The sequence below is a fragment of the Phacochoerus africanus genome, chromosome 4 (assembly GCF_016906955.1).
Source record: "Phacochoerus africanus isolate WHEZ1 chromosome 4, ROS_Pafr_v1, whole genome shotgun sequence".
In the NCBI taxonomy this organism is placed as follows: Eukaryota; Metazoa; Chordata; class Mammalia; order Artiodactyla; family Suidae; genus Phacochoerus; species Phacochoerus africanus.
This window is the reverse complement of record NC_062547.1, coordinates 13,153,194-13,178,015: the sequence shown is the minus strand read 5'-3', so window position 1 is coordinate 13,178,015 and position 24,822 is coordinate 13,153,194. Positions and strand designations below refer to the sequence as shown.

The window sequence follows — 24,822 nt, the reverse complement described above, 5'->3', positions numbered from 1 at the left end:
CCAGTCAGAGATCTACTTCCGGGTCTAGAGGCGGTGCATCCGAGACTAGGCCCAATGGAAGCACAATAATGGGAGAGGCGGGACCAGGCCCACGGACTCCGTGGAGCGGCTGGCGCCGCTAGAGCCGGGAAGATGGCGGTTCTGGCGCCTTTAATTGCTCTTATTTATTCGATACCTCGACTATCACGATGGCTGGCCCGACCTTACTACCTTCTGTCAGCCCTCCTCTCTGCTGCCTTCGTACTCGTGAGGAAGCTGCCCCCTGTCTGCTACAATCTCCCCACGCAACGCGAAGACGGCAACCCGTGTGACTTTGACTGGGTGAGCGACCCCCCGCCTTAGGACCCCGCGACCTTGACACCCTGTCCTAGGTTGCATCTACGAGATGCGAGGTTCACCTGTTTGAGAACACCTGAGGTTCCCAACCTGTAGCGGACTTAAGCTATTAAGAATCTAGAGCCTGGGCGGTCGTCGAGTGTAAACCTCTTCACGTTTAAGATGGGAAAACAGCGAGTTAGCCTGCCGGGGTCTTCTGACTCCTGAGTCCAAGGTCCTTTCCGTCTCACAATTCGTACCTACCCAAACGAGGCATCTGCACTGTTTTACAGTGCTGCTCTCGTTATGTAAAGCCTCTTGAGGAATCAGTGAGGTGAACAAGGCAAGTAGTAGTAATCTCGTTTTACTGATGAAGAAATTGATCTCAGCGTAGTTAGGAGACTTGTCCAAGGTCACACAACTAGTGAGTGGCTGGGACTTGAAACCACTCTTCTGGCCAAAGCAGCAGCACCATCAGTCATTTTAATTCAGTTAACAACTGCAGAGGGAGGACTGTATGCTAGGCACTGTGCTGCATCCTGAGAATGTAAAAATGAATAAAATTGTTAGGCCTATTGAAATGGAATTGTAAAAAAAATGCAGTGTAAAGAAATCAGTCTGAACTCTCTTGCAGTACTTCCTAAGTAGAAGTGGAAGGACCACTCAGAAAAATAAGATGTTCTGTGCCCTCTTCTGTATAGCTGAATCTGTGTTACGAGGAAGGAGGGCCATCCTGAGTTTTTGTCTTTTTTTTTTTCCAGGTCCCAGAATGAGTCTTGACTTTTGACAGAACCTACTTCCTTACTTTTATTCTCCTTCCCTTGTTTACTTTTTCATACTTCCGCCATTCTTTCCCAGTGTTATTAAGTAGCTCATGTATAGCTGTGGTGCTTCAAAAGATCCATTTGGGGGCAGGGGGGCGAACCTGCGGGATATGGAGGTTCCCAGGCTAGGGTCAGATCAGAGCTACAGCCTATGCCGAAGCCACAGCAACGTGGGATCCAAGCTCTGTCTCAGATCTACACCACAGCTCAAGGCAATGCCAGATCCCTGACCCACTGAGTGAGGCCAGGGATTGAACCCGGATCCTCATGGGTACTAGTCAGATTCGTTTCCACTGTGCCATGACAGGAACTCCAAAAGAACCTATTAAGTAGGGACTTTTAACTATTTAGAGTTTATAGCTAGTGTTTGTTTTCCTGGAAAAAATCTTTTACTATTTCCTTGGTGATTTGGAAGTTAGAATATTAAGGTAAATAATCTTAGCAATAACAGGTAAACCTCAAAATTTCAGTGGCTTGGAGTTCCCACTATGGTGCGGTGGGTTGAGAATCCAACTGCAATTCCTTGGAAGTACGGGTTCGATCCCTGGTCCAGGAACTTCCATATGCTGTGGGTGGAAGAAAAAGAAAAAAAGAGGGAGTTCCTGTTGTGGAGCAGTGGAAGCAATCCAACTAGTATCCATGAAGATTCAGGTACAATCCCTGGTCTTATTCAGTGGGTCGGGGATCCAGCATTGCCATGAGCTGTGTTGTAGGTCACAGATGTGGCTCAGATCCTACGTTGCTGTGACTGTGATGTAGGCCAGTAGCTGTAGCTCCAACTCGACCCCAAGTCTAGGAACTTCCATATCCTGAGGCTGCAGCACTGAAAAAAAAAAAGGAAAAAAAAATTTCAGTGGCTAAACAGAATAAAAGTTCATTTCTATTTTATTAAATAAAAGAAATAATCAAGCACTTTGCTTTTCCTCTATACACTGTCAGAGTAATCAATAGTTGATAAGGGAATGTTAATTTCCTACTAGAAGAATTTGAAGTAATACAGAAAGAGTGATAGCATTTAAAGATTATGTAGCACTCTGGAGTTCCTGTTGTGTCTCAGTGGTTTAGAAACCTGACAGAATGTCTTGTGAGGATGCAGCTTTGATCCCTGACCTCTCTCAGTAGGTTGAGGATCTGGTGTTGCCACAAGCTGTGGCGTAAGTGGCAGATGCAGCTCAGATCCAGTGTTGCTGTGGCTGTAGTGCAGGCTGGTAGCTGCGGCTCTTATTTGACCCCTAGCCTGAGAACTTCCATATGCTGCAGGTTCTGCCCTAAAAATAAAATAAAAATTATGTAGCACTCTAATGAAATAATAAATCTAGGCAATGATCATCTCAAGCCATCAGATGAAAGGTTGATATGTCATCTGCAGTGAGTTAGTAGAGAGTACATACCACCTCTATGATGTTACAGCTATGCTGCAGCTGCGGCAACAAAGAGTCCTTTAACCCATTGTTTTGGGCTGGGGATCAAACCCTAGTCCTGGTGCTGCAGAGACTCTTGTCAGTCCCATGGTGCACCAGCAGGAAGTCCTGTAATTTGCTTTATGTTTCTCTAACAAAAGAAATGGATGGCATAGATGAAATGGAACCGTATTGGCAAAATACTACCATTGAAGCTGAGTAATAGGTATTTTATTAGTAATAGGGATTTATATTAATACAACACATTTTATACACAGACACACACACACACACACACACATACACACATGGGATGGAAAATAATTTTCCCTTAATCTGTCTGGGTTCCTGCCGGAGGACCCCGCTAATGCAAAATAGGTTAAAGACAAAGGAAGTTCCTTTGTGGTACATCAGGTTAAGGATCTGGTGTTGCAACTATGGCTTTGGGTTCAGTCCCTGGCATGGGAACTTCCACATGCCACAGCTACAGCCAAAATAAATAAATAAATAAGTAAAACAAAGACGATTAAAATAAAAATACAAACAGAAAGGAGTTCCCTGGTAGTGTTGTCATTGCTGTAGCTAGCTTGGGTTGCTGCTGTGGTGTGGGTTCACTACCTGGCCCAGGAACTTCCATATGCTGTGGACACAGAATGAATGAATAAATACATAAATAAAAACAATTTATTGGAGTTCCCATCGTGGCTCAGTGGTTAACGAATCCAACTAGGAACCATGAGGTTGTAGATTCGATCCCTGGCCTTGCTCAGTGTGTTAAGGATCCGGCGTTGCCATGAGCTGTGGTGTAGGTTGCAAACGTGGCTCGGATCCCGAGTTGCTATGGCTCTGGTGTAGGCCGGTGGCTACAGCTCCGATTCGACCCCTAGCCTGGGAACCTCCATATGCCATGGGAGCGGCCCTAGAAAAGGCAAAAAGACAACAAAACAAAACCAATTTATTAACATGTATAGCTTGTATACATGGGCGATAGCTAGGGGAAAATGAGTAGCTCAAAAAAGGTGGTTTAGGACTCCAGCTTATATGGCATCTTCAACTATGAACAATAAATTTGTGAAGAAATGACAGGACAAAGGAAAGCTGTTTTAGGCTTCCAAGAACAGAAAACTGTGGAAAGGTAAATTGAAGGTAGATAAAGTCTAGTTTGTTATCTAGGTTCCTCTGGTGCTGCCTCCAGGCTGATAGGGTCTAAAGTTATCTCCACTGACTAATTTTGTCCTTGGTATGGAAGATTAGAAGGACACCTTTTGAAAGTTTATGTCCTGTTTTTAGACAAATGGGGGAGGGCAGGAACTTTTCTAAATTATTCTACTTCTCAGTTGCCTTTAGGCTCAAGACAATCCTTATGTCAAAGTGGCATATTTTGGGGTGGCATATTCTGCTATCCTCGATATCTTTTCTACTTTTTTTTTTTCTTTTTTTGGCCGCCCTGTGGTATATGCAGTTCCCAGGCCAGGGATCAGATGTGAACCCCAGTCGTAACCTAAGCCCCAGCTGCAGCAACACAGATCCAGATCCTTAACCCACCGTGCCGGGGATCGAACCTGCATTCCAGTGCTCCCAAGACGCCACTGGGATCCCCCACAGTAGGACTCCTGTTTGAAAATTTCTTCAGTAGAAAGTTTAAAAACAATGACTAGCAAGTAGAATAACCAAGGGGGCTTTGGTTTATATAGTTATTCTGGAATCCTGTCTCATTCTGACTTCAGCAGATAGACTTAAGGTCATTCCAGCATCCTCCAGACAGAAGATGAGGAAAGAAAGCTGGGATGCAAGGGCATGCCCCTTTTTAACTGCCAGGGCACAGAAGTGTCACAGCATTTGCACTCACATGCCATTTAGGGGTACTGTTGACACAGTTCTACCTAATGCTAGAAGGGAGTCTACCTGTAGTATTCCCAGGAGAAAAAAGAAATAAGGTTTGGAGTATACAAGGCCCCTTCCCACAGGTCCAGTCTCAGTCTTTAGAGTATATTTCTTTTAGTCCTACCCTCACTCTCCTGATTGGCCATAGTTCCCTTTTTAAATTCATCTTTCTCAATTATAAGTGCCAGTTCTGGAGCTCCTTGCTGTGGTGCAGTGGGTTAAGAATCCACCTACAGAATTTCCACTGTGGCTCAGTGGTAATGAACCTGACTAGTATCCATGAGGATGAGGGTTAGATACCTGGTCTCACTCAGTGGGTTAAGGATCCAGTGTTGCTGTGAGCTGTGGTGTTGATCGAAGATGCAGTTTGGATCTGGTGTGGTTGTGTAGGCTGGCAGCTGCAGCTCTGATTCTACCCCTGACCCAGGAACTTAAATCTGCCATGGGTGCAGCCCTAAAAAGACACACACGCATGCAAAAGAATCCAACTACAGGAGTTCCCATTGTGGCTCAGCAGGTTAAGAATCCAGCATACTGTCCACGAGTGCAGGTTCAATCCCTGGCCTTGCTCAGTGGATTAAGGATCTGGTGTTGCACAAGGAGCAGTGTAGGTCACAGATGTGGCTATGATCTGGTGTTTCTGTGGCTGTGGTGTGGGCCAACAGCTGCAGCTCTGTGGGTGTGGCCTTAACAACAACAACAAAAAGAATCCAACTGCAGTGGCTCAGTTTGTTTCAGAGGCTTGGGTTCGATCCAACCCAGGCCTGGCACACTCAGTTAAAAGATCCTGCATTGATGCAGTTGTGGCTTGGATTCAGCCTCTGGCCTGGGAACTTCCATATGCCAAGTTAGTGCCAATTCTAACCCAATTTCAGTCTTGAAAATGCTTCATAATTTCTGCTTAGATGTAATATTTAATAAGGCCTGCCATTCTCTACCCCACACCTTACATGTCCATATCTAAATCTAGTCAGTTGTTTTTTATTCGAGATTGAGGCTAAAAACCTAGCTGTAAATTGTAGTCGATTGGTTCTGTCTGAAACAATGACTTGGGTGCCTGTATTATAAACAGAAAGGTATGGAAAGCCTCTGACCATCCAGTCTGTCGTTGGGCTTCCTGGCCTCTCACAAGGTCCTTATTCTTCATTGCAGTCTTTCCTCTTTGAAATTATCTTGTTTGTTTCTTTGTTGTGTTTACTGTCTGTCACACTTGTTGACATGGAGCTTACCTTCTAGAAAGTGAGAAAGAACTCTAAGCCATGGGTACTGAAAAGGACCTTTGAGTGCTTTGAAAGGCCTTCTGCTCTTCAATTACATTAAAGACCCATGGATTATCACTGTGAATATTAGGTGGAGCTGAATGACTTAAAACCAAACGAGTGGAGTATTAATGGAATATTATTGAGAAGGTTTACCGGGAAGTTTTTTTTTTTTTCCTTTTGGGGCTGCACCTGTGACATGTGGAAGTTCCTGGGCTAGTCGTTGAATTCAAGCTGAACTGGAGCTGCGGCTGAGGCCTGTGCCACAGTCACATTGAGCCGCATCTGTGACCTGTGCTGCAGCTTACAGCAATGACAGATCCTTAACCCACTGAGTGAGGCCAGGGATCAAACCTGCATCCTCACAGAGACAACATCAGGTCCTTAACACCACTGAGCTATAACTAGTATGTTATAGTTTTGTACCATGTAGTTTATAAAACTCATGCTCATTATCGTCTTTCATCCTCACAATAGCATTTTGAAATAGATAATGTTCAGTCAAGGAAACCAAAGCTCAGAGGTCAAGTGCTTTGTTGAAAAGCATCAGCCAGTTTGCAGCGAGGGCAGAACCTGAAACTAGATCTTCTGACTGGTGTTTTCCCCAGTACATCTTAGCTGGCTCCAGTTACTTCTCTGTTATTGCCATTCCCAGCCTGGACCTCTTTTGGTTTTTATTACACATTTGGCTTCCTTGCTTACCCAAATCCTTTCTTGTCATGGCGTTCCTGTCACTTTGATTCTGTTCCAGAGAGAAGTAGAGATCCTGATGTTTCTCAGTGCCATTGTGATGATGAAGAACCGAAGATCCAGTAAGTTTAGCCTGCTTCTGAAGGTTCAGACTGATGACCTCAAGGTGCTTTCATGTTACGAGAGAGACATGAATTTGGTGAACTTGTCCCTCATTCCGTGCCAAGGCTGAATTTGATCTTTTATTCCCCACCCCACCCCCTCCCATTTCAAAATACTCCAAGGAGAGGGGGGAAATAGTAGAACATGGGAGCATGTAGCCCAGCCTGACCTGTGACATCTTTGTGTTTCAGTCACCGTGGAACAACACATAGGCAACATCTTCATGTTTAGTAAAGTGGCCAATGCAATTCTTTTCTTCCGCCTGGATATTCGCATGGGCCTGCTTTACCTTACACTCTGCATAGGTAAGGATACTGCAAGACTTGGTTGTGGGAACCAAATTCCAACCCCAAACCAGGTTTTCTATTTCTTTTTCCCATATCTTGTACCTAATTCATTATGTGTGTAGCTCAGATGATAAGAATCTAGGGAGATTTGATTTTTCTTTCACTCATTCATTCATTCAGTTTTGGTCTTTTTAGGGCTGCATCCATGGCATATGGAAGTTCCCAGGCTAGGCGTTGAACTGGAGCCGCAGCTGCCATCCTACACCACAGCCACACAGGATCTGAGCATAGGTGTCTGCAGCCTACACCACAGCTGATGGAAAAATGGATCATTAACCCACTGAGCAAGGCACGGATTGAACCTGCATCCTCATGGATAAGTAGTCAGGTTCATTACCATTGAGCCATAACTGAGCAAGGCACGGATTGAACCTGCATCCTCATGGATAAGTAGTCAGGTTCATTACCATTGAGCCATAACTGGAACTCCCAGAGATTTCATTTTAAGAGGAAGGAACTGTATCTATGTATGTCCACAAAAGGCAGTCTTTGGTGCTTGAAATATTTGAGTTGATTTGAAAGTAAATCTGCTGTCCTCGGCCTTACATGTGCCCTTGAAATCTTTTTTCTGTGTTTAGTGTTCCTGATGACATGCAAACCCCCCCTGTATATGGGCCCTGAGTACATCAAGTACTTCAGTGATAAGACCATTGATGTGAGTGCTCTTCCTCCTTCCTGTTTCTTGGGTCCCTTGTGGATGATCTTGTAGTTGAGCTCTCTCCTCACTAGGAGGAGCAGCAGTGCTTCAGAGTGAAAATCAAGGGCATGGTGGGTCATAATGGGATCTCGGGGAGAGAGGTATGAGGAAGCCAGGGTGAGGAATTTGACGCTAAGGTGTGACTCTTTCAGGAGCCTGTGTAATCCAGTTCACTGTTTCTTGTGTGTCAGGAAGAGCTGGCGCGGGACAAGAGGGTCACTTGGATCGTGGAGTTCTTTGCCAATTGGTCTAATGACTGCCAGTCATTTGCTCCTATCTACGCTGACCTCTCGCTCAAGTGAGTAGTACAAAGGGAGGGATGAGAGAAACTTTACCTCCCCTCATTGTTTTTGACCTTGATTTTTGCACATTTCAACCAAAGGCACTTCCACTCCCACCCCCCACTGTCTGTACTTCTACTTTCGTTGATTCATTCTCCCTTCTTTTACTATGTTAAATATATTCTTCTCAGGTACAACTGCACAGGGTTAAATTTCGGGAAGGTGGACGTTGGACGCTACACTGATGTTAGTACACGGTATGTAGGGCCTGGGTCGGGAATCACTGTGAGTCATGTGTACAGGTACATTCACAGAGTACTTTCTGGGCCCTGTAGGTACAAAGTGAGCACGTCACCCCTCACCAAGCAGCTCCCTACCCTAATCCTCTTCCAAGGTGGCAAGGAAGTCATGCGGCGGCCACAGATTGACAAGAAAGGACGAGCTGTCTCCTGGACTTTTTCTGAGGTATATGAAAGAGTGGGCAGGTGGTTTGGAGAAGGGTAAGGAACAGTGGGTGAGTTTTGGAACCCAACTTGGGTTCGATTCCTACTTGCCTACAAGCTTTTTTTTTTTTTGCTTTTTAGGGCTGTAGCCATGGCATTTGGAGGTTCCAGGCTAGGGATCTAATTGGAGCTACAGCTGTTGCCTTGCACCACAGCCACAGCAACGCAGGATCCGAGCCGTGTCTGCAACCTCATGGTTCCTAGTTGTTTCCACTGCGCCATGATGGGATTTGCCGGCCCACAAGTTTTCAGAGTGTGGACTAGTTAAAAGACCTCCTTCATGAATTCACTCAGCAAATTTATATTATGTTTCTACTAGTACTGGGGAAAATTATTAGTTAAGATTCAATCTCAGTAGTTCTTGTACCCATAGCCCTAGGTTCCTTAGCAGTCATTGGCAACAGTAGCACTTTGTTTTTCAGATTGCATTAAATAATGTGGCTGTATAATTATATAATTATATATATATTATTATATATATATTATATATTATATATATTATATATATATATATATATATATATATATTATTATATGTATAATTATATAATTGGTATAATAAGTAGTACATAGTAGGTATTAGGAGTTCCCACTGTAGCTCAGCGGTAACGTACCCAACTAGTATCCATGAGGACACAGGTTTGAGCCCTGGCCCCGCTTAGTGGGTTAAGGGTCTGGCATAGCCGTGAGCTATAATGTAGGTCGCAGAAGTGGTTCATATCTGGTGTTGCTGTGGCTGTGGTGTAGGCTGGCAGCTACAGCTCCGATTCAGCCCCTAGCCTGGGAACTTCCACATGCTACAGTGTGGCCCTTAAAAAAAGAAAGGTACTTAAATATTAGTTGACTTTTCCAGGTGTCTAAAAAGGAGAGCTGGGTTAGACTAGACCCCTGTCCCTCACTTCCTCCTTTCCTAGACTGTCTAAATACAACTGACCCTTAAACAAATGGGTTAGAACTGTGCAGATCCACTTACGTGAATATTTTTCAGTAATAAATACTACAGTACTATGCAATCTGTGCAGTTTGAATCTGTACATGTGGAACCACAGATTCTAGGATCTGTGAATACAGAAGGCTGACACTAATTTATAGGTGGATTCTGGGCTGCAAAGAGGGTTGGCATCCCTAACCACACCATTGTTCAGGGGTCAAGTGTAGTTCCCAGGGTCCTTTCCAACCAGAACCCTGATGTGTGCATCTCTTTTTCACAGGAGAATGTGATTCGAGAATTCAACTTGAATGAGCTGTATCATCGGGCCAAGAAGGTGTCAAAGGCTGGTGATAATATCCCCGAGGAGGAGCCTATAGCCCAAACGCCCACTGAAGCGCCAGATCAGGAGAGCAAGAAAGACAAATAAGATCCCTGCTCTCAGTGCTTCCTCTCCTGTCAATCCCAGGCACCTCTGAGGCTCTGCCCTTTTCTGTAACCACAAGCCTGGCCTGAGGCCTTGGACTTTAATTTATTTTTTTCCTGTTTGGCTACGTCTAGGTGGGGCAGGGTATTGCTTCTGATTTTTAAGAGGCATCCAGGTATGACAGGTATCCTTCAGGAAGGCCTCCATTCCTGTGGCCTGCTCTTTAACTGGAGAGAGGGAGCCATCTTATGTGGTGGCGGAGGGAATGCTTTCCCTCCAAGCTTGGGCGCTCACACATCTCCACCACGTCCGGTTTCAGTATTCCTCTTAGCGGACCTACACAGCCTTAGATTAGATTAGATTAAAGCCTAATTTAACAGGCCAAGATGCAGCATTAGTGCTAAGATTTTTTCCCTCAAGGATTCTTACTTCTTTAGGCCCTTCTGGCTTGGTTTGTGGCCTGCATTAAAAAGTATAAGCCTGTCACTGGTCCCAAGGAGAAACCTTTAACCTCAGAGTTTTCTTATGGAATAATCTCCCTATTTTATGGAGATTGCGAAGAAGAGGAACAGAAGTTTGAGACTTCCGGTGGGGCCTGTAGGAGAAAGCCCCTACCATGGTTGGAGTTCACTTACCTTCCTATCTCCTCCCCACTGCCAGTTGATGTTTTTCCATAATAAAGAGACTGGGATTTACTTTTGACTGTGCCTTTGTGTGTGATTCATGTGTTAGAGATGCCAAGCTACTGCGGAGGAATTATCCATCTCCTTAATTTCAAAGGCCATCCTGGTTAGTTTCATGCATTGGTCCCCAGGATTGTGGAGTGGAGGTTTAGTTTTCACAACCCCAGGGTTAGCTTGCGGACGTCGTTTGGGTTTGGTTCGCGAGTCCCAGGAAGGAGATTTTGGGAAGGGACAGGGTCACGGTGCACACAGTTCAGCTGGTCGCACAGTTACGGAAAAGCGGAACAGCCAGGCCTGCTTTCAGAGCTACCTGGCCCCTCCGCCCCTCCGCCCCTCACCGGTGGTTCGGTCTGGTGCGCCCCGTGCCTCCCCCGCGACTGCGCGCAGAGTAGCTCTGCCCAAGAGGCCCCGCCTCCAGGCCACGTGCGCGCCCTCGCCAAGCTGCTGCCGCTTAAGGGAGGTTTTGTTCTGGAGGCCGAGTTTCTGGCCTGCGGTTTGGATCTCGGAGTTTGGCTGGCCTCTCTTGCCGGTGGCCGCGACTCCACCCTAGTACCGCCCCCGGTCGGCTCGATTCCCAGCCCAGCTCCAGGCGCCATGGCATCCCGCGGGAGGAAGCGGAAGGCCGAGACGGCGCTGGGCGCCGCGGCCGAGAAGCAGGAGACGCCGGCTAGCGGCCGGAAGGAAATGGAGGAGGCTAGCGTCGTTATTGAGCATTGGTGAGGGGCCTAGGGAGTAATGGAGGCGGGCGAGGACCCCCTAGACCGAGGGCCCCAGTCTCTGACCTTCCTCATCTCTTACTAGCACGAGCTGACGCGTCTATGGGCGCAACGCTGCGGCCCTGAGCCAGGCGCTGCGCCTGGAGGCCCCGGAGCTTCCAGTGAGGGTGAATCCTACCAAGCCCCGGAGGGGCAGCTTCGAGGTGACGCTGATGCGCCCCGACGGTAGCAGTGAGTGAGGGCCCGGGTCTGGGTGCGGGCCGTGGGTGGAAGGCGGGGAAGCGCTGGTCTCAAACCGTCGCCACCTAGTGATTCCGGGGGGAGGCTGTAGTAATTCTGCTTTACGTGGTTCTTTCCCAGGTGCGGAGCTCTGGACTGGAATTAAGAAGGGGCCCCCGCGCAAACTTAAGTTCCCTGAGCCTCAAGAGGTGGTGGAGGAGCTGAAGAAGTACCTCTCGTAGGGTGGTTTGGGCAGAGGTCCTCACGCCGAGGTTTGAAGTGGGAGTTGGGGGAGAGTGGATTGATGTTAGTGTGGCGAAGTAGCTCTGTCTGTTGCTTATTTCACACGGGACCTGCTAGAGGATTTTCTCTAGTGGGAATACCGCGTCTCCTTTTACTGTTGGGAAAAACTGAAAAAAATTATAATTACCTAGCGTGCCCTTAGCTTAACTCTTTGTTTCATTTCATTGTTTTTGACCTACGTCGTGGAATACCCATGGTAATGTAGATGATTCTTTACAGAAATGCAAGTTGCGTCCTCAGAGGATGCAGTTGTTTCCCTTGGTGTACAGATTAGTTTTATATGGGTTGAAAAACCCATTTTCTTGAATGAATGAATAAATGAATGAAAAAATAAATGTTGACATCCAAAAAAAAACCAACAAAACCCTCATTTTCTTGTAAATCCCACTGTTTTCCCCCTTTATTGTGTGAGTTGATTTTTTTCCCCCTCTTTCATGGCCAAATTTTGTGTAACTCCTGCCCTCTTGTGTTTTTTTGTTACTGGTATGTTCTGTTAGGGCCCCACGTGATAACCCTACACTGTAGCACTCTCACTCCTGGTCCCAGGACTTGACCCTGCCTTTCACCCTAATGCTTCATACAGTGCACGTGGTCAGCCACTTGATATGTTGAGTGAGATGTGGGTGCAAGATGCAGTGATTTAGCTGTCATGGCTTTGTGGGTTCAGGGGTGGAGAGCTGGCCATATAATTGCCTTGATCCTTTCTCTTAACTACTTTTTCCTCTCATTTTCACAGCCTTCTGACCCTGGTGATGTTGGAGCATTTATGACGGGACATGGCCAAACTTCAGTCATGTGCCTGAAGCTGTGGTTTCTTCCCCTCCAGAAATGATGGTTCAGTCGTGAGGCATTCCTCTAGTAAGGCGTTGAAAAGTTCTTGGATTTGGTTTAATAAAAATTAAAATATTTTGGTTGATATAAAGTATGATAAATGAAGTAAAACTTAATCTTAATGGTAAGGGATGCACCAAACCAACCTATGGGATTGGTCTGCCTTGTGTTTTACATAGCCTAGGGTCACCACTTAACCTGGAACTCAATTCCTATGGTCCCTGCTAGAACACATGAGAGAACTGTAAAACCATAGGGGGAAAGTAAGTATTTTTTTTTAAAAGCAACTCTGTTTTTTTTTTTTAACCTTACTTCTTGGAAGTGATTGTGAAGTACCTCATCCTGGCCCCCGTGGAGGTCTTGGCTAGACTTGCCAGATTGGCAGTGATGAAGCCACACACATTAGGTACTGGACAGTGTTCCGCCCCACTTAGTGTTCCATCCCAGTGCTGCCTCACATCTTCTGAAACATTTCCTCTCCTACAAAACCCCGACCCTGGAGGATGGCCTTTTGCAGCTTTTCCTGAGTTAGTGGTTAGATGCCTTATAACCTGAAAGATAAAGCTTTGGCCGTTACCTGTGACCTACTGGAGCTGGTGACCACAAAGTTTATTGTTTCAGTTGTTTGTCACTAAGTGGGAAATGGATTATAAAGAAGCAAAGTAGTTCAAATTCATAATTTTTGACCTGTGGAGCTATTTCCGCCTGGCTCCGAAAGGCCAGGTTGGGGGCAGGGGGGCGAGCTAGGGGCACACCTGCCTCTTGTGGGCACAGGGTCTGTGCTAGCTTGTCAGCATACCTTTCGTGAGGCAGCATCCCCACCCTCCCAGCACCTCCAGTCTGCCCTTGCCACTCCACTACGTTAGAATGTCCACCTCTGTTTCTGACTCTGAGGAAGGGTCGGGCCATACAGAGGGAATACTCGTGGGCACAGTGCCCTCTGAGGTCCAGTCTACCACATCAATCTCTTCCTCTTCAGGGCTGGCAGGAAGTGGACCCAACAACTCAGAGTTGCCAGATGCCTCCTTGCCTGCCTCTGGAGCAGGGTATAACACTTCATCCATAGTTAGGGACATGTCCAGCCCAGTCTCTACCCAGTTTGAACAAGAAGGCGAGAGGTCCCCATGGCACCTTTGTGGAGGGGGGTCAAGGGAGTCAATGTGGAGTAGCTTGTCTCTCTCACCATCCAGTGGCTGGGAGCGGGTAATTTCCAGATCTGGAGTCCAAGAGCCTTCCACAGAGAGCACCTCCCCTTCACTCATCTCAGAGGGCATGACAAGGGGGCTCAGAGGTTCAACTGGCTCTTTGTTCTCAGAGGGCATGACAAGGGGGCTAAAAGGCTCAATTGGCCCTTTGTTCTCACCAACAGGTTCCTTTTCCAATCCTGTGAGCTCCCTGGGCCAGAGCTCAGTGTCTGGCAAACACCATTCTTGCCCTTCGATCCAGTTCTTTCCTGTTTCTGTCAGGTGATAACTAGGGGTCCTGTAGCCCTCAGCCCGGGGGCTCTCCATTGACCCTATGGGTGGCTCGATGTCTGAGCCACAGAGCATGAAGTCCAGGATCTCCTCCAGCTCGCTGGTGGCAGCAGCACTTGTGATTCGGTACTCCTCAGCTTCACAGGGCTGCCCAAGCAAGGCTGTGTCAAATGCATAGGGCTCTCTGCAGTCCGTATCCAATCCAGGTCCTTTCCCTACCAGCTCTGGACTGGACCCAAACTCAGACTTCACCACGGGGTGGTCTGGGGAACAGCTGGCAGAGAGCAGAATATCTCGCAGCCTAGAGCACACAGGGGAGTCCTCACACGGGTCTGTTCTAGCAGATGACATTTCCTCCTCGTTAACTGAGGATGGCTGAGTCCCTGGAGGCTCTTCCAGGTCCTCGGGTGCTGGGATCTGAGGGCTGCCTTGAGAGTTTTTGAGAGGAGGCTCTTGCACGACCTCCCAGCAGGTTCCGTTGACAACCTTGCGAAGTTTCACTCTCCCAACCTGCCCCTCCTCTGCAGAGTCCAAGTTAGGTGCTCTGACTTCAGGGCTCCGCTTCTTGCTCCCACAAGCCTTTCCAAGACCAGATGGGCTTGGGGTGCTCTGGAGAGGACTGGCTTGCCCTGTTTTCTGCTTGTCCTCTGGTGCTTCTTTATTTACACTCTTCTGCCGCCAAAGACGCCGGCCAGGGGCTGTGGGCACTGAGCTGGGTCCACTTAAAAGACTGGCAGGCTTGGATGTACAGACGTCAGGAGGTGGCTTTGAACGACTTAACCTGATCTTTCTGGGCAAGAGTCGCTCATCCATAGAGGGGTACAAGCTGGGTGGGGAAAGTGCTGTAGGACCAAGGGTAGGGCCAGTCTTGTTCTGAGGTCCCTGACTGTGGCTTGATGGTGAAGAGCTTTTTTCTTGAGGAGTTGGGCAGGCTCTGGCCTTCCTCTTGAGCAAGAGAGTGCCAGACAAGTTCTCTGTATTCTGTCGGTTGCTCTTCTCTTGGGGCCCCTCCTCCTTCCCTGAGGACTTCAATCTCACTGCCCCAAGAGGACAGGGTGTCTGGGTAACAGGCAGTGGAGTTCGAGGGCGGCGGTTGGATGCCACCACCCTGGCAGAGATTGGTGCAGCACTTGGAGGTTGTAGGCACTCCCTGTTCAGTCTTCGTCCCTGAGGGGCTTTTACCAACTTCCCACCTTCGAGCTGAAGGGATTCGAGCTCAGATACACGGAGCTGACGGGCAGCAGAAAGCACATCCTGGGCTTCTTCACAAGATACTTCCATCTCTGAGGTATACAGGAAGTCCACCAGCTTCCTAAGTGTCCTGATTTTCAGGCCCCCCAGCTCCAACACCACCTTCCGACCTTGAGCTGGTCTCTCCCGCTCCAGGCGCTCTGTGAAGAAGGGGCTGCAGGCGGACAGGATGCAGCAGTGGGCTGGTACTGCCTCACCTGGAGGGAAACAAACACTTGTTATCTCATGCAGACTGACACGTTTCTAGGGCTGCAACCAGGGCATATGAAGGTTCCCAGGCTAGGGGTCAAATTGGAGCTGTAGTCACCGGCCTACACCAGAGCCACAGCAACGGTGGGTCTGAGCCACGTCTGTGGCCTATACCACACGTCACAGCAACGCTGGATCTTTAATCGAGACCAGAAATTGAACCTGCAACCTCATGGCTCCTAGTCGGATTCATTAACCACTGAGCCATGATGGGAACTCCACTGACATGTTCATTTTTTATCCTTCAAAATCTATTCTAGGAGTTCCCACTGTGGCTTGGCTAGTTAAGAACCCAACCAGTATCCATGAGGATGCAGGTTTGATCTCTGGCCTTGCTCAGTGGGTTAAGAATCAGGTGTTGCTGTAAGCTGAGGTGCAGCTCGAATGCCACTTTGCTGTAGCTGTGGCAGTTGCAGCTCTGATTGGACCCCTAGCCTGGGAACCTCCACATACCACAGGTTTGGCCCTAAAAACAAAGACACACAGAAAACCCAAAATCTATTCTAGATAGCACTTCCTTCAGAAAGCCTTCTGTGGGTTAGGCCCTCCTGGGTACAGAGAGGTATTCCACAGCTACCTGCATTGGAACTGTCCCTCTCCTTCACTCAAGTGTAAGCCCTGAGGACATGGACCACATCTGTCTTGCTCACTGAAGTTCACCCAGTGCTTGACACAAAGCAGGGAGATCAAATACTTGCAGAATAAATGTTTCTGATACACACAAAAGTTCAAAATTTTGTATAGAAGCTGCTTGTGGTCTAGTAGAGTATGAACTTTGGATATGGACAATGAGGGTTCAGTTCTCTCCTGAGCTCTATCCACTGCCTGGTATCCACTGTCCTGAACCACCTTTCCATTTGATGGGTACTTCCTGGGCAATTTCAGTCTCTCCCATGGCTTCAATTACCAAAGGCTTTGCTGATGATTCCTAGATCCTATCTCTGCCCAGATACCTCTTCTGAGATACTAAGCATGACTACATGGATGGATGGTCCACAAGTACCTCCAATGCAACCTTTCTAGAAAATGAACTCACACTCCAGAACTTTCCGACTTTTTCCTTTAAAATATGATCAAGGACTTCCCATCATGGTTCAGTGGTTAACGAACCCAACTAGTATCCATGAGGGTGTGGGTTCGATCTCTAGCCTTGCTCAGTGGGTTAAGGATCCAGCATTGCCGTGAGCTGTAGTGTAGGTTGAAGATGTGACTCAGATCCTGTGTGGCTGTGGCTGTGGTGTAGGCCAGCAGCTGCAGCTCTGATTTGAATCCCAGCCTGGGAACCTCCATATGCGGTGAGCGTGGCCCTGAAAAGACAAAAAAATTTTAAAAAATATACATTACTACATTTGCCTAACTGCCCAGCCCTGAAAACCAGAAGTCAGATTTGCTGCCCCTCTCTTACCCACTGCCTCTAATCAAACATTTAAGTTTTGTTTTTGTTTTTGTTTTTTGTCTTTTTGCTATTTCTTGGGCCACTCCTCGGCATATGGAGGTTCCCAGGCTAGGGGTCGAATCAGAGCTGTAGCCACTGGCCTATGCCAGAGCCACAGCAATGCCAGATCTGAGCTGCGTCTGCGACCTACACCACAGCTCACGGCAACGCCGGGTCCTTAACCCACTGAGCAAGGGCAGGGACCAAACCTGCAACCTCATGGTTCCTAGTTGGATTTGTTAACTACTGCGCCATGACGGGAACTCCCCAATTAAGTTTTTTTAAAAAGTTAATAATGGAGTTCCCATTGAACTCACTCAGTGGGTTAAGGATCCGGAATTGCCATGAGCTGTGGTGTAGGTCACAGACGTGGCTCAGATCCCGCGTTGCTGTGGCTCTGGAGTAGGCTGGCAGCTACAGCTCCGATTAGACCCCTAGCCTGGGAACTTCCATATACCACGGGAGTGGCCCTAGAAAAAAGACAAAAAAAAAAAAAAGAATCTGACTGCAGTATCTCAGGTCACTACAGAGGTATAGGTTCAGTCGCAGGCGTGGTGTAGTGGGTTAAAGGATCTGCCGCTGCTGCAGGTGTGGCTCAGATTCAATCCCTGGCCCAGGAATTTCCATATGCCTCAGGTGCAGCCATTAAAAAAAAAAAAAAAAACTATTTTCTTTTAGGGCAGCACCTGCGGCATATGTAGGTTCCCAGGCTAGGGGTCGAATTAGAGCTACAGCTGCCGGCCTACGCCACAGCCACAGCAACTTGGGATCTGAGATGCGTCTGCGACCTACACCACAGCTCACAGCAACGCTGGATCCTTAACCCATTGAGCAAGGCCAGGGATTGAACCCGCAACCTCATGGTTCCTACTTGGATTTGTTTACGCTGTGCCATGACAGGAACTCCCCAAGCTAATACTTCTTGAGTCTTAACTTAGGCCAGGCATCTAAGGATTTCAGCAGGATTCATTTAATCTTCACTGCAACCGTGTGAGGTAGCTATTGTTATAACAGATGAGCACACCGTGGCATAATGAAGTAACATGTCCATGATTACAAGTTAAGGAGTGGAGACAAAATTTAAACTTGGCTACAGTTGATTTTTTTTTTCTTCTTTTTATGGCTGTATCTGGCATATGGAAGTTATCAGACTTGGGGTCGAATCATAGCTGTAGCTGCCAGCCTATGCCACAGCCACAGCAACACTGGATTCAAGCCACATCTTCAACCTATGCCTCAGCTCAAAGCAATGCCAGATCCTTGACCCACTGAGCAAGGCCAGGGATTGAGCCCACATCCTCATGGATGCCATGCTGCATTGGGAACTCCTACCTAAAGAGACAAAAGACCTGTACTCTGAAAACTGTAAGACTCTGATGAGAGAAATCAAAGATGACAGAAATAGATGGAAAAACATACCATGCTCTTGGGTTGGAAGAGTCAATATTATCAAAATGACTATACTATCCAAGGCAATCTACAGATTCAATGCAAACCCTATCAAAGTACCAAGGATGCTCTTCACAGAACTCGAACAAGATATTTTAAAGTTTATTTGGAAGCACAAAAGACCCAGAATAGCCAAAGCTATCCTGAGAAAGAAAAATGGAGTTGGAGGAATCAGGCTCCCGGACTTCAGACTATATTACAAAGCAACAATCATCAAAACTGTATGGTACTGGCACAAAGACAGAAATATAGATCAATGGAACAGGATAGCAAGCTCAGAATTAAACCCACGCACCTACAGCCAACTAATTTATGACAAAGGAGGCAAGAATATATGATGGAGAAAAGATAGCCTGTTCAATAAGTGGTGCTGAGGAAACTGGACAGCCACATGGAAAAGAATGAAATTAGGGAGTTCCCGTCGTGGCGCAGTGGTTAACGAATCCAACTAGGAACCATGAGGTTGCGGGTTCAGTCCCTGCCCTTGCCCAGTGGGTTAAGGATCCAGCGTTGCCATGAGCTATGGTGTAGGTTGCAGACGAGGCTCAGATCCTGAGTTGCTGTGGCTCTGGCTTAGGCCGGTGGCTACAGCTCCGATTCGACCCCTAGCCTGGGAACCTCCACATGCCGCGGGAGCAGCCCAAGAAATAGCAAAAAGACAAAAAAAAAAAAAAGAAATTAGAACACTCCCTAACACCATATACAAAAATAAACTCAAAATGGATTAAAGACCTAGACATAAGACCAGACACTATAAAACTCTTAGAGGAAAACATAGGCCAAACACTCTCTGACATAAATGACAGCAACAGCTTCTCTGATCCACCTCTTAGAGTAATGACAGTAAAAACAAAAATAAACAAGTGGGACCTAATTAAACTTAAAAGTTTCTGCAAATTATCATGCTAAGTGAAGTCAGCCATACAATGAGATACCAACATCAAATGCTTTCACTGACATGTGGAATCTGAAAAAAGGACAGACTGAACTTCTTTGCAGAACAGATGCTGACTCACAGACATTGAAAAATTTATGGTCTCCGGAGGAGACAGTTTGCGGGGTGGAGGGATGTGCTTGGGCTGTGGGGTGGAAATCCTGTGAAACTGGATTGTTATGATCACTATACAACTACAGATGTGATAAATTCATTTGAGTAATAAAAAAAAAAATGTTTCTGGAGTTCCCGTCGTGGCGCAGTGGTTAATGAATCCGACTAGGAACCATGAGGTTGCGGGTTCGGTCCCTGCCCTTGCTCAGTGGGTTAACAATCCGGTGTTGCTGTGAGCTGTGGTGTAGCTTGCAGACGAGGCTCAGATCCTGAGTTGCTGTGGCTCTGGCATAGGCCAGTGGCTACAGCTCCGATTCGACCCCTAGCCTGGGAACCTCCATGTGCCGCGGGAGCGGCCCAAAGAAATAGCAAAAAGACAAAAAAAAAAAAATGTTTCTGCACAGCAAAGGAAACCCTAAACAACACAAAAAGACAACCCACAGAGTGGGAGAAAACCTTTGCCAATGAATCAACTGACAAGGGATTCATCTCCAAAATTTATAAACACCTTCTGCAGCTCAATACCAAAAAAACCAAACAACCCCATCAAAAAATGGGCAGAAGATCTAAACAGACAATTATCCAAAGAAGACATACACATGGCCAAAAACATATGAAAAGGTGTTCAACATCACTCATCATTAGAGAAATACAAATCATAATCACTATGAGGTACCACCTTAAACCAGCCAGAATGGCCCTCATCAAAAAGTCTACAAACAGTAAGTGCTGGAGAGGGTGTGGAGAAAAAGGAACACTAGTACACTGGTGGGATTGCAAATTGTTGGAACCACTGTGCAAAACAGTGTGGAGATTCCTCAGAACACTAAACATAGAACTACCATTTGATCCAGCAACCCCACTCCCAGGCCTCTACCCAGAGAAGACCATGACTCAAAAGGACACGTGTACTCCAGTGTTCATTGCAGCACTCTTTGCAATAGCCAAGACCTGGAAACAACCTAAATGTCCATCGACAGAGGAGTGGATCAAGAAGAAGTGGTACATATACACAATGAAATATTACTCAGCCATTAAAAGGCATTTTTAGCAACATGGATGGACCTAGAAATTATCATGCTAAGTGAAGTCAGCCATACAATGAGACACCAACATCAAATGCTTTCACTGACATGTGGAATCTGAAAAAAGGACAGACTGAACTTCTTTGCGGAACAGACGCTGACTCACAGACTTTGTAAAACTTATGGTTTCCAAAGGAGACAGTTTGGGGGGTGGGGGATGTGCTGGGGTTGTGGGATGGAAATCCTATAAAATTGGATTGTGATGATCATTGTACAACTATAAATGTAATAAATTCATTGAGTAATAAAAAGAAAAAAAGCTACACCGTTAGGCAAAAGGAAAAAAAATTCTATAGTGACAAAATTATAGAAATGGAGAACTTATTAGTGGGTTGCCAGGGGTAAGGGATGGGGGGGCATGCAGAGGAGGTGGGTATGGCTATAAAAGGGCAACATGAGGGATCTTTGTGGTGAGGGGACAGCCCATTCTTTGCCTGTAACAATGTCTGTATCCTGGTTGTGATGTACTAAAATTTTGTGAGATGTTATCATTGAGAGAAACTGGGTAAAGGGCTTGTGGGATCTTTCTGTATTATTTCTTACAACTGCATGTGAATCTATAATTTTCTCAAAATTAAAAGTTTAAAGAGAGAGAGAAAAAAAGCAGTACTTTAAGTGCTTTACATATATTAATTCAGTCTTCACATTAAACAGTCTCATCCACATTTTATAAAATTTCTATGCTTACAAAACTTTATAACTAGTTTCATTTTTTAACAGAAAGGGCACGGTCTCACTTTCACTCTTGAAAAATGTAACTGTCCTAGAAACAAACAGCAAACAGCTTACTCAAAGGTGATAATTATAGGAGTTCCCATTGTGGTGCAGTGGAAACGAATCCGACTAGGAACCATGAGGTTGCAGGTTTGATCCACGCCTTGCTCAGTGGGTTAAGGATCCGGTGTTGCCGTGAGCTGTGGTGTAGGTCACAGACACGGCGTTGCTGTGGCTGTGGTGTAGGCTGCAGCTATAGCTGCAATTCGACCCCTAGCCTGGGAACTTCCATATGCTGCGGGTGTGACCCTGAAAAGACAAAAGACAAAAAAATAAAAATTAAGAAAAGTTTAAAAAGGTGATAATTACACACTTTCCTAGTTTTGTCCTTTACTGCCTGGACCTAAAATAATTTTAACCTTAGTCTATGGTGGGTGGGTGGGTGTGTGTGTGTGTGTGTGTGCACACGCGCACGCACGTGCGAGCATGCGGGTGTTTTTTTTTTTCTTTCGATTTACAGCTGCACCTGCAGCATACGTTAGTTTCCCAGGCCAGATGTTGAATCAGAGTGGCAGCTGCAGCCTACACCACAGCCATGGCAACAGCAACACCAGATCAAAGCAGCATCTGCGACCTATGCTGCAGCTTCCAGCAACACCAGATCCTTAACCCTCTGAGCAAGCCCAGGGATCAAACCTGTATCCTTCCAGAGACAAAGTCGGGTTCTTAACCCACTGAGCCACAATGGGAACTCCAATGGTGAGTTTTCAATTGAGGCTCTACTAGTCTCTTACCTTCTGCCTGCAGAAGGACATCACAGAACACACCACTCTGTTGCTGGTGATGAAGCTGCAGAAAAGCCAACCGGAGGAACCGGGGATTCCTGTATAGGATTTTGGGACTTGCAGGAGAGCACATGTTGGTCTCTTAACAAACCTATGTTTTCATGGATCAGATTCCTGTGGGTGAGATAATACCTTTGAGAAGCATAGTTATGCATACACACACACACACACATATACATACATATATACACACACACACATATATATTTTTTGTCTTTGAAATGGCAGGGAAGTCTTAAAAGAGGGAGACATAGTATGAGTTGAGGAACCATAAGCTCAAAAGTTGTGCCAAGGTCTCTCAGGAAAGAATATCCTAGCGATTATGTGGGAGCTCAGAAATATCCTAGATTAGAATCTCAGCTCTGTTATTTATTAGCTTAGCTGTATGATTTCAAGCAAATGACCTTACCTCTGAGTCTTACTTTTCTCATCTAGGAAATGGGAATTTTACTAGTACTTACCTCATAAGGCTGTTTTTATTTTTATCTATTTGTCTATCTTTTTAGGGCCACACCCAAGGCATATGGAGGTTCCCAGGCTAGGGGTCCAATCAGAGCTACAGCTGCTGGCCTATACCACAGGCCCAGCAACACAGGGGATCTGAGCCACGTCTGTGACCTACACCACAGCTCATGGCAACAATGGATTCTTAACCCACTGATTGAGACCACGGATCGAACCTGAAACCTCATGATTCCAAGTAGGAATCATTTCCACTGTGCCATGATGGGAACTTCATAAGGCTGTTTTTAAAGATTTAATGATTCAGGGCAGGTAAAACTGCTTAGCATTGTGAGTGGCTGGCACAAAACTAGTACTTCAAAAATAGAGTTATCGGAGTTCCTCTCACGACGCAGTGGTTAACGAATCTGACTAGGAACAATGAGGTTGCAGGTTCCATCCCTGGCCTCACTCCGTGGGTTAAGGATCTGGTGGTGTTGTGAGCTGTGGAGTAGGTTGCAGATGCGGCTCGGATCCCGCATTGCTGTGGCTGTGGTGTAGGCCGGTGGCTACAGCTCCAATTAGACCCCTAGCCTGGGAATCTCCATATGCTGCGAGTGCAGCCCTAGAAAAGATGGAAAAAAAAAAAAGTTATCCTTAAACTTTCCTCATTCCCATTACCACTGAGACTCAACTCCTACAATGCTGACTACTCATATTCTTCCTGAGCACCTCATTTCCGAGTTTCGTGGGACACTCCCCAATTTAACACATCTTAACAATGTATTATTGGCAGTTCCCGTCTTGGTGCAGTGGTTAACGAATCCGACTAGGAACCATGACATTGTGGGTTCGATCCCTGGCCCTCCTCAGTGGGTTAAGGATCTGGCGTTCTATGAGCTGTGGTGTAGGTCGCAGACACGGCTCAGATCTGGCATTGCTGTGGCTCTGGTGTAGGCTGGCAGCAACAGCTCCGATTAGACGCCTAGCCTGGGAACCTCCCTATGCCTCGAGTGCCCGAAAAAGACAAAAAACCAAACCAAAATGATATACTTTTGAGTATATCGTTTTTGAGTATAAAACGATCTCTAGGAAGTTGTACACACCTTTTTTTTCTCTGAGCTCACTATCACACTAACCAGCAGAGGGTGCACAGTAAAGAAAAGAAGCTGCTGGACTTGGTGAGACGGTCTCTTTCAGAAATACGAATATTGCCACCCTTGGTTCAGATATTCTTGACCAAAGTGAGCCTGATTCTGCCTGCAAACTGGCAAGGAATTTGGCCTTTAAGTTTGTCAATCTGGTTAATTACCTAGCTTACAATGAAGCAAGGATAATTAAGCTTTCTACCCGTCCTAACACAAACTGGGCACTCTGACTTCGGCTTTACTAGCTTCCAGCTTCCTAAAAGCTAGTTTCTAGCTTTTCTCAACGAGATGCCCACACTCACTGCACGGTGGCTGTTCCTTTCTTGGCATGAAGTTTTCTGTCAGGTGGCACTGAAGCTCCAAATAGTTCACGTCAAACTATCAGGAAAGAAAAGAGTGGAATGGTAAATTCAGAAAATGTAGGCTCAATTCCATCCCAGCCAGAGATGGGGGTGGAGGGCAGCTGTTGCAAGGGCTCAAGCGAAGGTCCTGGGGGAGCTCCCCAATCCACCAGTGCTGGGCCTTGCCCCCAAACCCAACCTGGATAGTTCTGTGGGAGGACGTGCTCCTGCGGTTCTCTCTGTGCTTGGGTTTTCTGTCCAGCCTGCCTTGCTTCCTCCCAAAGTCCAGCCTCGCGCGGGGAGGTTTAGCAAAGCTACACAACGTCCTGAGGGTTCCTCTCCTTGTCTGGAACCAAGGGAATCGGGGTTGGCGGGGAGAAAGCAGGGGTTCAAGGAAGGCCCCGCAAAGCGGGGCGCCCCGCACGCTCCGGGAGCCCGGGCCCAACTCCTTTGAAGAGAGACCTCGCTGCGCGAGGACTTCTGGGAATGGAGCGCGGGGATCCCGGAGGACCGAATTCAAGGGTCACCGACTCGGTCACTTCTGGCCGCACGGGCTTTGCAGCCACTCCCTAGTGCCCTCGTACCACTGCGGTCCAGGCACCCTCATGCACTGGGAAGTAGTGACAGCGAGAGCCTGAGGCCACGCGGACAGGGCCACAGATCTCGCGCCGCCGACCTCGCGCACAGCCCGTCGCGGGCCCGACGTCTGTCCTCCTTCCCCCGCCCTGGGGCTTACGTCTGCCTGAATACGTCATCCCCATTGGCCGAGGTTCCTTGGGGAGCCAATCAGAGGAGGAGGAGCGCTTTGGGCGGGAGCCTAAGTCTCGAGGGACTTGAGAGCCAGGGGAAGACACTGGGGCTGCGAGGGGTAG

At 47.0% G+C, this 24,822-nt stretch overlaps 3 protein-coding genes across 5 annotated transcripts; 2 read left to right on the top strand and 1 right to left on the bottom strand.

Annotated features, from left to right (window-relative positions):
- The first annotated feature begins 12 nt into the window (after nucleotides 1-12).
- TMX2 (thioredoxin related transmembrane protein 2) lies at nucleotides 13-10,419 on the top strand. 3 transcript variants are annotated; one of them, XM_047775682.1, is made up of 8 exons: nucleotides 13-321; nucleotides 6,434-6,494; nucleotides 6,726-6,839; nucleotides 7,460-7,536; nucleotides 7,770-7,876; nucleotides 8,051-8,116; nucleotides 8,195-8,324; nucleotides 9,574-10,419. In XM_047775682.1, exons 1-8 carry the CDS (start codon nucleotides 133-135, stop codon nucleotides 9,718-9,720), a joined length of 891 nt encoding a protein of 296 aa, XP_047631638.1. In that variant the 5' UTR covers nucleotides 13-132; the 3' UTR covers nucleotides 9,721-10,419. The 3 variants fall into 3 exon arrangements, with proteins under 3 accessions (XP_047631638.1, XP_047631640.1, XP_047631639.1); XM_047775684.1 differs by lacking the exon at nucleotides 9,574-10,419 and having other exon boundaries at nucleotides 47-321; nucleotides 8,051-8,105; nucleotides 8,195-8,287; XM_047775683.1 differs by lacking the exon at nucleotides 13-321 and having other exon boundaries at nucleotides 6,459-6,538.
- A 382-nt stretch (nucleotides 10,420-10,801) lies between these two features.
- SELENOH (selenoprotein H) lies at nucleotides 10,802-12,563 on the top strand. The gene is made up of 4 exons (XM_047775677.1): nucleotides 10,802-11,116; nucleotides 11,202-11,347; nucleotides 11,477-11,607; nucleotides 12,375-12,563. The coding sequence occupies exons 1-3, from the start codon at nucleotides 10,995-10,997 to the stop codon at nucleotides 11,575-11,577; spliced, it is 369 nt and encodes a 122-aa protein (XP_047631633.1). The 5' UTR covers nucleotides 10,802-10,994; the 3' UTR covers nucleotides 11,578-11,607; nucleotides 12,375-12,563.
- Nucleotides 12,564-13,326: 763 nt separating this feature from the next.
- Nucleotides 13,327-24,711, bottom strand: BTBD18 (BTB domain containing 18). Its single transcript, XM_047774541.1, has 3 exons — nucleotides 24,535-24,711; nucleotides 23,912-23,987; nucleotides 13,327-15,392 (listed from the first exon to the last, which is right to left on the bottom strand). The coding sequence occupies exons 1-3, from the start codon at nucleotides 24,709-24,711 to the stop codon at nucleotides 13,327-13,329; spliced, it is 2,319 nt and encodes a 772-aa protein (XP_047630497.1).
- Between the last annotated feature and the right edge of the window lie 111 nt (nucleotides 24,712-24,822).

Bases quoted from the DNA above. Each gene is read 5' to 3' on its own strand.
- TMX2 (XM_047775682.1), top strand. From the start codon at position 133: ATGGCGGTTCTGGCGCCTTTAATTGCTCTTATTTATTCGATACCTCGA. The intron at 6,495-6,725 runs GTAAGTTTAGCC...TTTGTGTTTCAG, and splicing joins GATGAAGAACCGAAGATCCA to TCACCGTGGAACAACACATA. The intron at 8,117-8,194 runs GTATGTAGGGCC...TGGGCCCTGTAG, and splicing joins TACACTGATGTTAGTACACG to GTACAAAGTGAGCACGTCAC.
- BTBD18 (XM_047774541.1), bottom strand. From the start codon at position 24,711: ATGGGGATGACGTATTCAGGCAGACGTAAGCCCCAGGGCGGGGGAAGG. The intron at 23,988-24,534 runs GTACGAGGGCAC...CTTTCCTGATAG, and splicing joins AGGGTGCCTGGACCGCAGTG to TTTGACGTGAACTATTTGGA. The intron at 15,393-23,911 runs GTGAGTGTGGGC...GTTTCCCTCCAG, and splicing joins AAAGGAACAGCCACCGTGCA to GTGAGGCAGTACCAGCCCAC.